The sequence below is a fragment of the Balaenoptera borealis genome, assembly GCF_965194805.1.
Source record: "Balaenoptera borealis genome assembly, chromosome: 11".
Taxonomy (NCBI): domain Eukaryota; kingdom Metazoa; phylum Chordata; class Mammalia; order Artiodactyla; family Balaenopteridae; genus Balaenoptera; species Balaenoptera borealis.
Window position 1 is genome coordinate 64,365,485 of NC_138868.1, and position 16,230 is coordinate 64,381,714.

The following is a 16,230-nucleotide window of genomic DNA, read 5'->3' on the forward strand; positions in this document are numbered from 1 at the left end:
AGCTTTAAGTAACAACTTAGACAATATTATTTACTATATGACACAAGATAAGAAATAAAATGTTATTAAACTATAGAAATATTTACCCAACAGGTTAATAATTCCTTCATTGTATGCTGCAAACAGCCTAATGGCATCTTTGAACAGGAGCATGAAGGCAGCATTTATTACCCCATTTGTAAGTTCATTGCTATTAACCTGGAAAAAAAAAAAAAGAAAGATTAGTTAATGTTTTGTTTTAAAATGACAATTACTTCCTTCAAATTAAAGTACAATGAATTCAAACATTTAGGTGTATGAGAGGAAGACATTGATCTCTAGCAATCAGAGTTATAGCCATATAGTGCAAAAATCTTGATCAAAGAGTTCAGATTTATTTAAAAGCTACAAACACAAATCCTACAACATTCAATTTAGTTCAGAAATAAGTCACTGAGAACAAAAGTACCCTTTAACTCTTGAAATTCTTAGGCTACATCTCAAAAGTCTTTTAAGTTCATTTCAATATTAAATACTTCTAATTGCAAAATAAAGCCCATTTCTAGGTAGAAGTTCACTCTGAGTCATGAAGAATTTACTGAATATTTTTAAATCAAAAAATATTTATTAAATGGCTACTACAATCACCAAGGCACTGAGTTAAGCTAGGCAGAATATACTTTTTTTTAAAAAAAATATAACTTTTCCCAATATTACAAACAAGCTCACCTTCAAAATGGTTATAATAATATTTCTACCTCACACGGTTACTGGGAGAATTAAATGATATATTGAGTGTAAAGAGCCTGATGCAGTACTTTACAAATAAATGATCAATATTTATTATTATTAGTGAATTATGCTTTAACAAAAAAAGCACTTATTTGTTTACCAAGAAATACAAGAAATACCTTTAGTTTTATCTTAAAGAAAGAATCAAAAGGATAAACCAAATTTATCTTAAATTCCTTTTTAGATATCTAAGTACATGATAGTTACCTTGTTAGGTATAGAAAAATATAAGCACAAAGCTGAACGGTAAGCAACCAACTGGTAAATATTTGCAGAATATCTGACAAGGTTGACTTCCATTATAGAGAGAATTCTATAAGACAATTCACAAAATAAAAAATACATATAGCTAATAACATGTGAAAAGAAGTTCAACTTCACTGATCAAGTAAATTAAAATAATCAAATTAAATTACTGAACTATCCTTTCTTGAGCACCAGACTAGTAGGTATCAAGATAATCAAAACCAAGGTATTATTCTATACAGATAAGGATGAAGAAAAACAGGCACCTATTGACAAGTGAGTGGCTCAACCCTTTTGGAGTGTTAAGTTGGCAATATTTAAAATTTAAATTTCTTAAAAATTTAAATGTTGGGACTTCCCTGGTGGCGCAGTGGTTAAGAATCCACCTGCCAATGCAGGGGACACGGGTTTGATCCCTGGTCCGGGAAGATCCCACATGCCGCAGAGCAACTAAGCCCACGCGTCACAACTACTGAGCCTGTGTTCTACAGCCCACGAGCCACAACTACTGAGCCCGGGCACCACAACTACTGAACCTGTGAGCTGCAACTACTGAGGCCACACTCGGCAACTACTGAAGCACACACACCTAGAGACAGTGCTCCGCAACAAGAGAAGCCACCGCAATGAGAAGCCCACGCACCATGACGAAGAGTAGCCCCGGCTCGCCCCAACTACAGAAAGCCCCCGCGCAGCAATGAAGACCCAACGCAGCCAAAATAAATTAAAACATAAATAAATAAAGTTAGTATTCCTTAAAAAAAAAACATTTAAATGTTTATGTCCTTGAACCACCAAATTCTTTTTCTAGGCATTAACCCTAAAGAAATAGGTTTATAAATGTGCAGATACACTATTATCTAACACACATAGAGTATGTAGTGTCCCTCCCTCTTCTGTTTTTTTTTCTCCATTTATTTTCTGAATTAAAAACCAAAATACCCTAAATATTTATCAACAGGAGGATCAGGTAAGTTGTTACACACAATGCAGTATAATAGACACTGAAAAGAATATGCAATTTTATAAAGGTACCCACAATAAATTAAGTGAAAAAAAAATTCATGGTTGGACCCTTTCTCTATAAAAACCAAAATAAAGCTCAGTAGTTACATTAATCCCCTGTCACCTAGACTAGGGGCCAGCAAACTTTTTTGTAAAGGGCCTGATCGTGAGTATTTTAGACTTGCAGGCCATATGGTCTCTGTCACAACTACTCAGCCCCGTTATTACATCAAAAAAAGCAGCCACAGACAACATGTAACCAATGAGCCTGTTCTAAAAACACAATTGTGGACACTGAAAAATAAACTTCATATACTTTTCACCTGTTAAAAATATTCTTTTTTTTTATTATTTGCAACTATTTAAAAATGTAAAAATATTCTTTTTATTATTTGCAACCATTTAAAAATGTTCTCAGTTCACAAGCCTATAAAGAAATACTAGTTTGAGAACCTGTTCTAGTCTATAAAGCACCTTCAGGATTCATTTATTGACTGTTTACTGAACACTATCTATGTGCCACACACTACCGACAATGGGGACACAGCAGGGAAAAAGAAGACCTGGTCCCTGCCCTCCAGAAGCTTAAAGACTACCAACTAACAGCACACCATTAAAGGAAAATCAATTTCAGCATAAAACTGTCACAGTTCCAATCACTAACTTGCACTTACAAGCTCTAAAATACAATGTCTTTAAGCTAGATGCACCAAAAAAGAAAAGCCTTGTAAATGCTAACACCTAACATATTACAAACAAATGACAAAGCTGGCAACTTGGTTCAAGTAACAGTCATTAAAACAAAAATCCCAGGGAACACAACATCCTTGGGCAATAGCTATATAACATGTTGTTACAAGTATATTTGAACTTCCCTTTATTTCTCAATAACTGTCATGCTTTGAGTTCTACAATGCAGACAAAAAGTGAAATATTAAGTTAGCTCATCATAAAGAAAACCTTTATACATTTTTAATATCTAAAAACCATTATCAAAAGGAAGTAGATTTTCACACCAATCTCTTTATCTCTCCATCACTTTCTTTAGCTTGTATACCCTATAATTTGGGCGTTAGAGAAGCACCACCAAAGAAATCAGAGTAAATCTAGAACAATTATAAAAACGGAAAGTAATCTGATTTGGGACCACATTTATAGAAAATCCTTAGGCAAACAGGATATTAGTGTGAAAAAATTAGTCTACGATAACTTGAGAATAAAAACTCTGACCAATTAAAATGATATAATTTTTAAAATCTCAAATTATAAAAGCATTTATGCAATCAACTTACATTAAAATCAAGAAGGGCATCCATTTGATTTTGAATAATTGGTACAGTTTTTAGGAGTTTTTCTGTGTTCATTGTTCTCATAACTCCATCAGCCCTGTTTAAAAAAAAAAACAAAAATAATTGAGTTTGTTATTAAATCTACATTTTGAACTCCCATCTGGTTCTCTATGTAAACAGAACAAGGTGCTACAAAACATTGCACGTTTTTAAGTCATTATTGAACCTGAAACCTCAAGTATCAATAGAAATCATATAGAAAAAACAAAAACAGGAAACACCGTTATGTCCAATATCAAGGTGCTCCTTTATAACTAAAAAGAAGATGTAAAGCATGAGACATAAAAATAAAAGCTTACATTATATAGCCAAGTTTATACTACACTTTTTACATGAGAAAATCATCTGATCCTCACACCACTCATGTGTGTAAAGGGCAGTTTTACAGATTTTTTTTTTAAATTACAAATTAAAAAAAATCATTTCCCTCAAATCACTAAATAGGACACAATGGAGTCTGCAGTTGAACACAAGTCTTGGTGAGCACCACTTTATTTAAGGTAGTTTATTTGTGACTCAAATCAAAATAAAATTATTTTATTATAAAATAAAGGACAATTTTACCAAGTCATTCTAATCTGGCCATTAAAGTAAGTGATAATTAAGAGGAATGGTTTTTAATAAAATGTTCTGTTAAATATTTCCAAAAAGATTTCTTTAAATATTTCTTTAGATATTTCTAAAAATAGAGAAATATCAGCAGTACCAAATAAACTAGAATTTTACAAAACTGACACCAAAAGCACTAGATAAGAGGTACTGGGGTTAAGGCGCAGAACTAACGCTAAGTGTTTATTATATATCAGGCTCCATATTAAGGGCCTGATGTATGTTTTTCAAATCCTCACAAAAATCCTGTGGACAGCCTTGTCCCATTTTATAGACAATGAAATTTTAGGTTCAGGGAGGTTATGACTATCTAAGTTCAGAAAACGAATTCATTTTAGGGTCAGTATGTAAACCCAGGTGTATGAGACTCCAAAACAGTGCTTTTCGTAACCTTTTGGCAGAGGAACAAGATCCTTTCAAAAAATATACAGGCTTTCCCTAATTTACAAATGATCCATACTTATAAACAGCTGTTCTACCCTAAGCTACCCCTTCAACCACAACTCCAGATACCAGAAAAACAATTAAGCTATGAAAAGCAAAAACAGTGCTTTGCAGGATAAAACAAGAGTTTGAAGAACAAACACTGGACTGCCTCACATAGGCAGCTATTGACCAGCTTCAGTCCAACAACTCTCCCACATAAGATGTGTTAACCCGCAGACACCTATATCCTCTCAGGTATTAAACTACATTGACTGGAGTTTGGGGATAAGGACACGACTCCCTCTTTGTAACCCTTTCTTTATTCTCATACACATCACACTCTTGTTTTATCAGTCACCGTTAGTCCCCTTTTAGTTCTTCCTCCCTCTCCTTGCTGAAGTAATTTTTGACCTCCTGGTCACTTCCCCTCCATCACAGAAGACTTGAATACTGGCTCAGTTTTTCTCAGTTAACTTCAACATCTTAACATGCACAACCAATCCAACATCTTGATCGCAAAATCCCTTAACCACAACCCCTATTCCCACAGTCAGATCCTGACCTTAACTGCGCATCCCCACAAGAAACAACATTATTCCTACTCCCACTCCTACTCCCTTACCCCCACCTTAAGAAAAAGACAAAATTCAGGCACCTTATCCTGACAATAACCTTTTAACTTTCCAGCTGCCTTGGTCAAGTGTCCCATGGCAAAAACTATTTGACTTTATCATAAACTTCAATGCATCAATCCCACCACTACCCTCATTGATCCCTTTTCATTTTTCCTTCTTTAATCTAGCTTATAATTCCACAGATCATTACTATAATCACTCCCTTGCTAATACCCTCTCTTACACCTCTCATTCCCTGCAGTCACCTGGCAAATTCACAATCCTGGGTGAACACACATTTATCTTCTCCATGCCTGTACACATGCAGCTGAGTGCTAGTGAGGAAAACTGAGTAAACTGGTAAAACTACAAATTCTTGATCATCAGCCTCAAATGGGGACTCAGCATTGCCAGCAGTCCTCTTAGCCTCTCTAGTGAATCCCTCCCCTGAGTACTTTCAAACCACCTTCTCCCACCTGTCCTTCTCCACCCCTCCCCCACATCCAACACACAAACTCTCAGCTCATAACTCTCAAAATATTTCAAACAGAAATAGAAAATGACAAAAAGAGATTGTCTGATTATCTTGCCACCAAAACTACATTTATCTGATCTGCTCCTATTACAATGGAGGAAGTCTATTTCTTTCTATCAAATGTAAATATCACTCACACAGGTCCTTTGGATCCCACTCTGTTACAATCTTTGGTTATCCTCTTTCTCTCTAACACAGCAATGTCCAATAGAACTATCTGCAATGGTAGAAATGTCCTACACCTACACCATTCAGTATGGTAGCCACTAACCACACGTGGCTACTGAGCACCTGAAATGTGGTTGATGCAACTGAGGAAATGAATTTTTAATTTTATTTCAGGTTAATTTAAACAGCCACATGTGGCAAACAGCTACCATATTGGACAGTGCAGATCATTAATCTCTTTTACACTAGATCCTTCCCATGAACATGCAAGCGAAGTCTACCACACTTTAAAGATTACCACACTTTAAACACAAACACACACACACTTGCACTAACCCCATATTCCCATTCAGCTACCACTTCTATTGCATAGTCAAGCATACTTCTTAAAAGAGTTGCCACTTCCTTGCTTTTCATTCATTATTCAATTCACTCCAGTATGAGATCCACCCTTGCCTCTTCGTGTTGCCTCTCCAGTGGGTACTTGTCTAACATTACCTGACTAGACTTCTCAGCATCATTCAGAAGTTTCTCTCATTCTTGTAATACTCTGTCTTAGCATCCCCTATATCCCTCACTCCTTGTTTTCTTCCTACCTCACTATCACTTTTTTAGTCTCTTTCATTGACTCCTCATCCTCTACTCATTCTCTAAAATAAATGCTGTGTATCTCAAGATTTTTTTAGGCCCTCTCCTCTCATTCTCTATTTATTCCCTAGGATACTGTCATTCCCAAGGCAGAAATTACCAAACTGCCATTGATATGTTTATATTCCCAGACTAGAAATCTCAAAGTTCCTAGTTAGTATTGTTGAATTGCCTAATTGAAACCTTAACTTATAAAAATCACAGGCATCTAAAAACTAATATTTCAAATACTAAATCCTTAATTTTTAACCACTATACACTACCCTACCCTGCTCCCAAAAACCTTCCCAGTAAAAGGTAACATCTCCCCAGTGACTTAGGCCAGAAACTGTGGGGATGTTTTTTTATTCTTCCCTCTCTCACTAGCCTACACATCACTTCATCCCAGAGAACTTTACATTTTTCAATTAAGAAAAATCCTAAGTTATCACATGCTTACATCAGACTTCAAAAAACTCAACTCACAATACCAAATGCTTAAATATGATTCAGACCAAATGCATGACAATTCATACTCCATGTAGAACGCAAGTTTTTATTACTTCTTAAATAGATTATAATTAAATTCAGATACTTGCTTCCCAAATATAAGAGCAATGAATTAAAGGATGATCATCCATATCCTTACTCACAGACAATACCTCTATTATTCTTTCTTTTGCTTGTTATGTAACAATGTCTTGTTACTTTGAACCGTACTAATTTAGAATTCAAGATAATTCAACATGGTAAGTTAACACTATCAAAAAATGGAATGTTAAACAAATAGAAAATGAAGGGACCAATCTTTAACACAACGAACTAAAAAAGATAAATCTACAGGCAATTTATTGGATCCATTTTTCATAGAACCGTTTAATGTACTATTTAGAAACACCTAGTCACCTTTTCAAAAACTATTACATATCTACTATGTTTAGATACTGTGGAAAGTCCTGAAGATATGAATCTGAGTAAGACTATATTGTCTTCATGGACGGACAATCTCATATAGAATCTAACAGAAATAAGGCTTCCTCAAAAACATGATGCTTGAGTGAATTCTTGAAGAATGACTAAGAATTTGCCAGAATAATGAATAAGGGGCTAGATAAAAGAAGTATATTTAAGTGAAAAGTCATTTAACCATACAAGGGTAATAATTCATTTTGATTTTGAATATACTGTATTTCTATTAAAAATTACAGTTAATCTCCACCTCAATTTCTAAATACCAAGATATATTCTAAATGAATCAAAGATTTAAATATAAAATACTGGATCCATAAAAATATCCAATGAAAACATAAATAGCTAGTTGATCACTTTGGGGTAGAAAACCCCACTCCAAGTTTGCTTAAAAGACAACAGCCATAAAAATAAAGATAACAATTTTCATCACATAAGGTTTTTTAAGTTTCAATACTGCTAAAAAAAAAAACCAGGAGCAGTATTTGTAACCTGTGACAGTTTACTTTCCCAATAAAACCAAAAGCTTATTTGTTAGTTTGCCATGTGCTATAAGCATAACATAAAATACATCATTTAATCCTCATAACAATCCTAATAGATTAAGTGCTATTAAAATCACCATTCTACAGATGAAAAAATATTTACAGATGAAATAACGTGGAGCTTAAGTCAAGGCTTCCCAATTGTGCCACAGCAGACTACTATGGTACAAATGGATTATATGTATGCCAACACATTAATGCCTAACCCTTCAGCCTCAAGCGGTCTTCTCCATGTAACCCACTGTCCTGTACAAATAACATAAGTTTGTGTGGCATGATGTGGAAATAGTTAGCAAACTGATGGATATGTAAAAAAAAGATACTTGTTCTTAGGAAATAGACACTAAAGTATTAAAAGCTATACAATGTAAAAAGGAATGAGGTATGTAATCCACTTTCAAATGGATCAGAAAAAGAAGTATACAAACACACATACACAAAGAATGATTAAACAAATGTGACAAAATGTTAAAACCCAGTAAATCTGAGTAAAGTGTATAGGAGTTATCTGTATTATCCTTGCAGCATTTCAGGAAGTGAAATTATTTCAAAATAAAATTATTTTTTAAAACTTAACAAGCTGGCAGAAGTATCCTACTAAAATCTTTCACCTAACTGGAGTGAAGCTAGAAATCAAACCTAAATTTATCTGACTAAACAGCCAGTTAGTCTTAAGACAACAGAAAAGAACTGTAAAAGCCCAACAGAGAAGTGGGCAAAGGACATTGAAAGGCAATTAACAAAGTATGAATGGCATTTTTAAAAAGAGAGAAAGAGGCTCAATATCACCATTTAAAAATTAGTTGATCAACCAACATAAAATGAACATCTAATGAGATACATTTTCATGATGATGGAAGAAAACAGAGGAAGAGGTATTTATAACTGTAATTAACTCAATAATCTGGTACCACTTTTATCCAGGGGAATTTAGTATTTTCTAATAAAATGGTAAATGTCTATAACGTTTGACTTGTCAATTCTAAGAATTTATTCTACAGGAAACTTTACTTAATGCAACCAGAGAGAGGACAGACGGAAGAAGAATTACAATCCTGCAGCCTGCAGAATGAAAACCACAATCACAGAAAGACAGACAAAATGAAAAGGCAGAGGACTATGTCCCAGATGAAGGAACAAGATAAAACCCCAGAAAAACAACTAAATGAAGTGGAGATAGGCAACCTTCCAGGAAAAGAATTCTGAATAACGATACTGAAGATGATTCAGGACCTCGGAAAAAGAATGGAGTCAAACATCGAGAAGATGCAAGAAATGTTCAACAAAGATCTAGAAGAATTAAAGAACAAAAACCTAGACGAATTAAAGAACAAACAGAGATGAACAATAAAATAACTGAAATGAAAAACATACTAGAAGGAATCAACAGCAGAATAACTGAGGCAGAAGAAAGGATAAGTGATCTGTAAGACAGAATGGTGGAATTCACTGCTGCAGAACAGAATAAAGAAAAAAGAATGAAAAGAAATGAAGACAGCCTAAGAGACCGCTGGGACAACATTAAACACACCAACATTCACATTATAGGAGTCCCAGAAGAAGAGAGAGAGAAAGGACCCAAGAAAATATTTGAAGAGATTATAGTTGAAAACTTCCCTAACATGGGAAAGGAAATAGGCACCCAAGTCCAGGAAGCACAGAGAGTTCCAGGCAGGATAAACCCAAGCAGAAACACGCCGAGACACATAATAATCAAACTGACAAAATTAAAGACAAAGAAAAATTATTAAAGCAACAAGGGAAAAATGACAACATACAAGGGAACTCCCATAAGGTTAACAGCTGATTTCTCAGCAGAAACTCTGCAAGCCAGAAGGGAGTGGCACGACATATTTAAAGTGATGGAAGGGAAGAACCTACAACCAAGAATACTCTACCCAGGAAGGATCTCATTCAGATTCGACAGAGAAATCAAAAGCTTTACAAACAAGCAAAAGCTAAGAGAATTCAGCACCACCAAACCAGGTCAACAACAAATGCTAAAGGAACGTCTCTAAGTGGGAAACACAAGAGAAGAAAACGACCTACAAAAACAAACCCAAAACAATTAAGAAAATGGTAATAGGAACATACATATCGATAATTACCTTAAATGTGAATGGATTAAATGCTCCAACCAAAAGACACAGACTGGCTGAATGGATACAAAAACAAGACCCATATATATACTGTCTACAAGAGTCCCACTTCAGACCTAGGGACACATACACACGGAAACTGAGGGGATGGAAAAAGATATTCCATGCAAATGGAAATCAAAAGAAAGCTGGAGTAGCAATACTCATATCAGATAAAATAGACTTTAAAATAAAGAACGTTACAAGAGACAAGGAAGGACATTACATAATGATCAAGGGATCAATCCAAGAAGAAGATATAACAATTATAAATATATATGCACCCAACAAAGAAGCACCTCACTACATAAGGCAAATGCTAACAGCTATAAAAGAGGAAATCGACAGTAACACAATAATAGCGGGGAATTTTAACACCTCAACTTACACCAATGGACAGATCATCCAGACAGAAAATTAATAAGGAAACACAAGCTTTCAATGCTACAAAAGACCACATAGATTTAATTGATATTTATAGGACAGTCCATCCGAAAACAGCAGATTACACTTCCTTCTCAAGGGCACACAGAACATTCTTCAGGACAGATCACATCTTGGGTCACAAAACAAGCCTCAGTAAATTTAAGAAAATTGAAATCATATCAAGCATCTTTTCCGACCACAACACTATGAGATTAGAAATAAATTACAGGGAAAAAAACCGTAAAAACACAAACAAATGGAGGCTAAACAATACATTACTAAATAACCAAGAGATCACTGAAGAAATCAAAGAGAAAATTAAAAAATACCTAGATACAAATGACAATGAACAGACGACGATCCAAAACCTATGAGATGAAGCAAAAGCAGTTCTAAGAGGGAAGTTTATAGCAATACAATCCTACCTTAAGAAACAAGAGAACTATCAAATAAACAATCTAACCTTACACCTAAAGGAACTAGAGAAAGAACAAACAAAACCCAAAGTTAGTAGGAGGAAAGAAATCATAAAGATCAGAGCAGAAATAAATGAAATAGAAACAAAGAAAACAATAGCAAAGATCAATAAAACTAAAAGCTGGTTCTTTGAGAAGATAAACAAAATTGATAAACCTTTAGCCAGACCCATCAAGAAAAAGAGGGAGAGGACTCAAATCAATAAAATTAGAAATGAACGAGGAGTTAAAACAGACACCGAAGAATTACAAAGCATCCTAAGAGACTACTACAAGCAACTCTATGCCAATAAAATGGACAACCTGGAAGAAATGGACAGATTCTTAGAAAGGTATAACCTTCTAAGACTGAACCAGGAAGAAACAGAAAATATGAACAGACCAATCACAAGTAATGAAATTGAAACTGTGATTAAAAATCTTCCAACAAACAAAAGCCCAGGACCAGATGGCTTCACAGGTGAATTCTTTCAAACATTTAGAGAAGAGCTAACACCCATCCTTCTCAAACTCTTCCAAAAAATTGCAGAGGAAGGAACCCTCCCAAACTCATTCTATGAGGCCACCATCACCCTGATACCAAAACCAGAGAAAGATACTACAAAAAAAGAAAATTACAGACCAATATCACTGATGAATATAGATGCAAAAACCCTCAGCAAAATACTAGCAAACAGAATCCAACAACACATTAAAAGGATCATAAACCATGATCAAGTGGGATTTATCCCAGGGATGAAAGGATTCAGATACTATAAAACTCTTAGAGTAAAACATATGCGGAACACTCTCTGACATAAATTGCAGCAATATCTTTTTTAATCCACCTCCTTTAGTAACAAAAATAACAACAAAAATCGACAATACTTAAAAGCTTTTTCACAACAAAGGAAACCATAAACAAAACAGAAAGACAACCAACAGAATGGGATAAATATGTTTGCAAATAAAGCAACCGACAAGGGATTAATCTCCAAAATATACAAACAGCTCATGCAGCTCTATGTCAGAAAAACAAACAACCCAATCGAAAAATGTGCAGGAGATCAAACCAGACATTTCTCCAAAGAAGACATACAGATGGCCAAGAGGCACATGAAAAGCTGCTCAACATCACTAATTATTAGGGAAATGCAAATCAAAACTACATCGAGGCATCACCTCACACTGGTTAGAATGGGCATCATCAGAAAATCCACAAACAGTAAATGCTGCTAGAGAGGGTGTGGAGAAAAGGGAACCCTCTTGCACTGTTGGTGGGAATGTAAATTGATACAGTCACTATGGAGAACAGTATGGAGGGTCCTTAAAAAACTAAAAATAGAACTACCATACGACCCAGCAATCCTACTACTGAGCATATACCCAGAGAAAACCATAATTCAAAAAGACACATGAACCCCAATGTTCATTGTAGCACTATTTACAATAGCCAGGTCATGGAAGCAACCTAAATGTCCATCAACAGATGAATGGATAAAGAAGATGTGGTATATATATATACAATGGAATATTACTCGGCCATAAAAAGGAACGAAATTGGATCATTTGTAGAGACGTGGAAGGACCTAGAGACTGTCATACAGAATGAAGTAAGTCAGAAAGAGAAAAACAAATATCGTATGTTAACACACGTATGTGGAATCTAGAAAAATGGCACAGATGAACAGGTTTGCAAGGCAGAAATAGAGATACAGAAGTAGAGAACAAACGTATGGACACCAAGGGAGGAAAGCAGCTGGGGGTGGGGGAGGGTGGGATGAATTGGGAGATTGGGATTGACATATATACACTAATATGTATAAAATAGATAACTAATAAGAACCTGCTGTATAGCACAGGGAACTCCACCTCGCTGTAGAGTAGAAACTAACACAACATTGTAAAACGACTATATTCCAATTAAAAAAAAAACAAAAACAAACAAACAAACAAAACTGCCCAGTCATATGGTTTGGCCCTCTTTAAGCAGAAGAGTGGATCTTCTCCAGGAATCTCTGATCAGATCCCTGGAAGCTAATTTATAACAAAGCCCAAAGCTAATGGCTCCCTATGAGGGCCACAGCAGCATCCACATACAAGGTGTCAAGATGAGGAGTGGGCCTTTGGTAAATCATAGAACTACTATGCTGATTAATCCTTCTGCCACAGTTTTCTTGTTGAAAGCCCTGCCATACATTTTGATGCTGTGTAAAGTTTCCTTATTCCGTATGTCCATTCCTAGGGAGTAAGCCCAAATCTAGTTTGTTATTCCCCCTTATTCTCTGAAACAATAATACTTGTATATACATCTAACATAATTAAATAAATGTTAGTTACATAAAAAAAATGCAACCATATGTAAAAGAATGGTCAGTGTGTTACTTTTGTAAGATAAAAAAAATGAGAATAAATCAAATGTACATCCAGAACATTCTAAAGCCATTCAGAAGAATGAGATGGGGATTTCCCTGGTGGCACAGTGGTTAAGAATCCACCTGCCAATGCAGGGGACACGGGTTCGAGCCCCGGTTCGGGAAAATCCCACATGCCACAGAGCAACTAAGCCCGTACGCCACAACTACTGAGCCTGTGCTCTAGAGCCCGCAAGGCACAACTACTGAAGCCCATGCGGCCTAGAGCTCGTGCTCCTCAACAAGAGAAGCCACGGCGGTGAGAAGCCCGCGCACTGCAACGAAGAGTAGCCCCCGCTTGCCTCAACTAGAGAAAGTCCGTGTGCAGCATGAAGACCCAACGCAGCCAAAATAAATAATTAAAAAAAAAAAAAAAAAAGGATGAGATGGATCTATGTGTACAGACATAGAAAATACCTAAAATATATATTAGGGGAGGGAAGCAGTCTTCAAATAATGTGATTATGTAATTTTCTGTGTCCCTTCATACATGTATTTACACACAGAAAACTGATTAGATACACCAAAATATTGTTTCTTTAAGTCAGAATGCTATGTTGCCTGAATTTTTGTAATAGTTTATTACTTTTGTAAACATAAAAATTTGTTAACCTAGTAAATAAAACTTTACTATTTACTACACAAACCCTCTCCAAAACTGAAACAGTCTACTGAGGTTTTTGCCATCATATAATAAATTTCACGCCTTCAACTTATACTCTTATGTTCTATATTTTTCTTTCTTATTTATACTGATATATATGTGTATGTGTATGTATCTGGGTATTTTATACACCCAGATACATACACAAGTTGTGCTATTCTTGAGTCCATTCAGTCACAGGTCCTCTTTGATTCACTTTCCTTTTCCTTAGCATTAAATAAGAGTAATTTCCTTTAAATCAGTACTAATTACATCGTACATAATCAAGGGCTGTTCTCATCCAAATAATAAAAGTTTGCTCTATTAAATATAAAAATGCAGCAACACTTCTCAATCACGAAACTGGCCCTTCAGATTAGAAAAAAAGTTACAATTTTAAAATATATTAATCTGGGACTTCCCTGGTGGCGCAGTGGTTAAGACTCCACGCTCCCAAAGCCGGGGGCCCAGGTTCAATCCCTGGTCAGGGAACTAGATCCCACATGCATGTCGCAACTAACAGTTCACATGCCACAACAAAGGAGACCGCGTGCCACAACTAAGGAGCCAGCAAGCCGCAAGTAAGGAACCCATGAGCAGCAACTAAGATACAGCGCAACCAAATAAATATTTTAAATATATATATATATATATATATATATATATATATATATAAATGTGAAATCTACAAATATCTTGATCAGTTTTAACTGAACACTCTTTACAGGAAAGTATTAATATAAACCCAGCTGGAAAGTGGTTTACTGGACAGAATACTGAGGGTTAAGAATCAGACTTCTAATATGATCTCCTCCATCATAATCACCTACAAAGTACCTAAATATATGAAACAAAAATCTGTGGAATTCAGTTTTGGTAGGTTCCAAACTCATCACCTTCCGATTAATTTGAAACAGTGACACAGAAACATTTAAATTCAGCTTTAAAACTTCTTGAATAACTGAGAGGTTACTTTACATTTGTATTGAATTTTTCATTTCAGTCTAGTAATTTAACATGTCAAGAGAACAATTTAAAAGAACATATTAATTGCGTAGATCTTTGGGGTCTGTAAAGAGCAGGGAAATTCAGAAACTCAGAGTACTTCCGCAGAAGCCAGATTCCCCTCAGGGCAGGCCCTCCATAGTTACAAGGGTCATCGATGCCCCTTAAGAATGTCTTCTTTCCTGAGGACTCATCATATATCCTAAAAAAAGCCTGTACACCAGACTTTTTATCAGGTATAGAAGCACCGATTCTATCATTCATGAGATTAGTCCTTATGACAAAAAGACTGTGATTTATAGGGCATAGCAAGAAATAAATTCAACCTCTGCATTCAAGATTAAAAAGAACCTTAAATACAAAACAGGAATGAAAGAAATTACACAAGATAAACAGAAAGACATCCTGTATTTATGGATTAGAAACAATGTGTTAAGACACTTAACACTTCCCAATTTGATCTACAGATGAAATGCAATCTTTATCAAAATCCAGCTACCATTTCTGCAGAAACTGATACGCTAATCCTAAAATTCATATGAAAATGCAAGAGATACATAACAGCCAAAACAATCTTGAAAATTAAGAAGAGAGTCAGAGAACTCACACTTCTCAATTTCAAAACTTACTACCAAGCAACATTCTTCAAGACAAATGTGGTACTGGCATGAGGACAGACATAGATCAACAGAATAGAACTGAGAGTCCAGAAATCAGCCTTTACATTTATGATCAATCCATTTTCATCAAGACCATTCAATGGGAAAAGAAAAGACTTCAACAAATGGTGCTGGGATAACAGAATATCCACATACAAAAGAATGAATTTACACCCATACCTCATACCATATACAAAAATTAATTCAAATGGATCAAAACCTAAATGTAAGAGCCAAAACTACAAAACAGAAAAAACGTAGGAGCATATCTTGGATTAAGCAATGTTTTCTTACACATGATGCCAAAAGTACAAGCAACCAAAGAAAAATAAATAAATAAATAAATTGGAATCCATCAAAATTAAAAACTTACGTTTTTCAAAGGATACCATTAAGAAAGTGAAGACAAGCCACGGGAGGTGAGAAAATATTTGCAAATTATATATATGATAAGGAACTGATGTCCAGAATATATTAAAAAACTCTTGCAATTCAACAGTAAAAGGACAACCCGATTAAAAAACAAGCAAAGGACTTGAACAGACATTTTTCCAAAGAAGATATACAAATGGCCAATAAGCACATAAAAAGACACTCAACATTATTAGCCATCAGGAAAATGCAAA

General features: G+C 35.1%; 1 protein-coding gene across 13 annotated transcripts in view; it reads right to left on the reverse strand.

The window, feature by feature from the left end:
* The window catches only part of PICALM (phosphatidylinositol binding clathrin assembly protein), a 106,908-nt gene that overhangs the window by 48,279 nt on the left and 42,399 nt on the right, over positions 1 to 16,230 (reverse strand). For all 13 annotated transcript variants that reach the window (XM_082342254.1, XM_082342255.1, XM_082342260.1 and 10 more), the window contains 2 exons: positions 3,315 to 3,408; positions 87 to 198 (listed from right to left, as the gene is read on the reverse strand). In XM_082342254.1, coding sequence (XP_082198380.1) covers positions 87 to 198; positions 3,315 to 3,408 — 206 coding nt within the window. The remainder of the gene's footprint in view (positions 1 to 86; positions 199 to 3,314; positions 3,409 to 16,230) is intronic.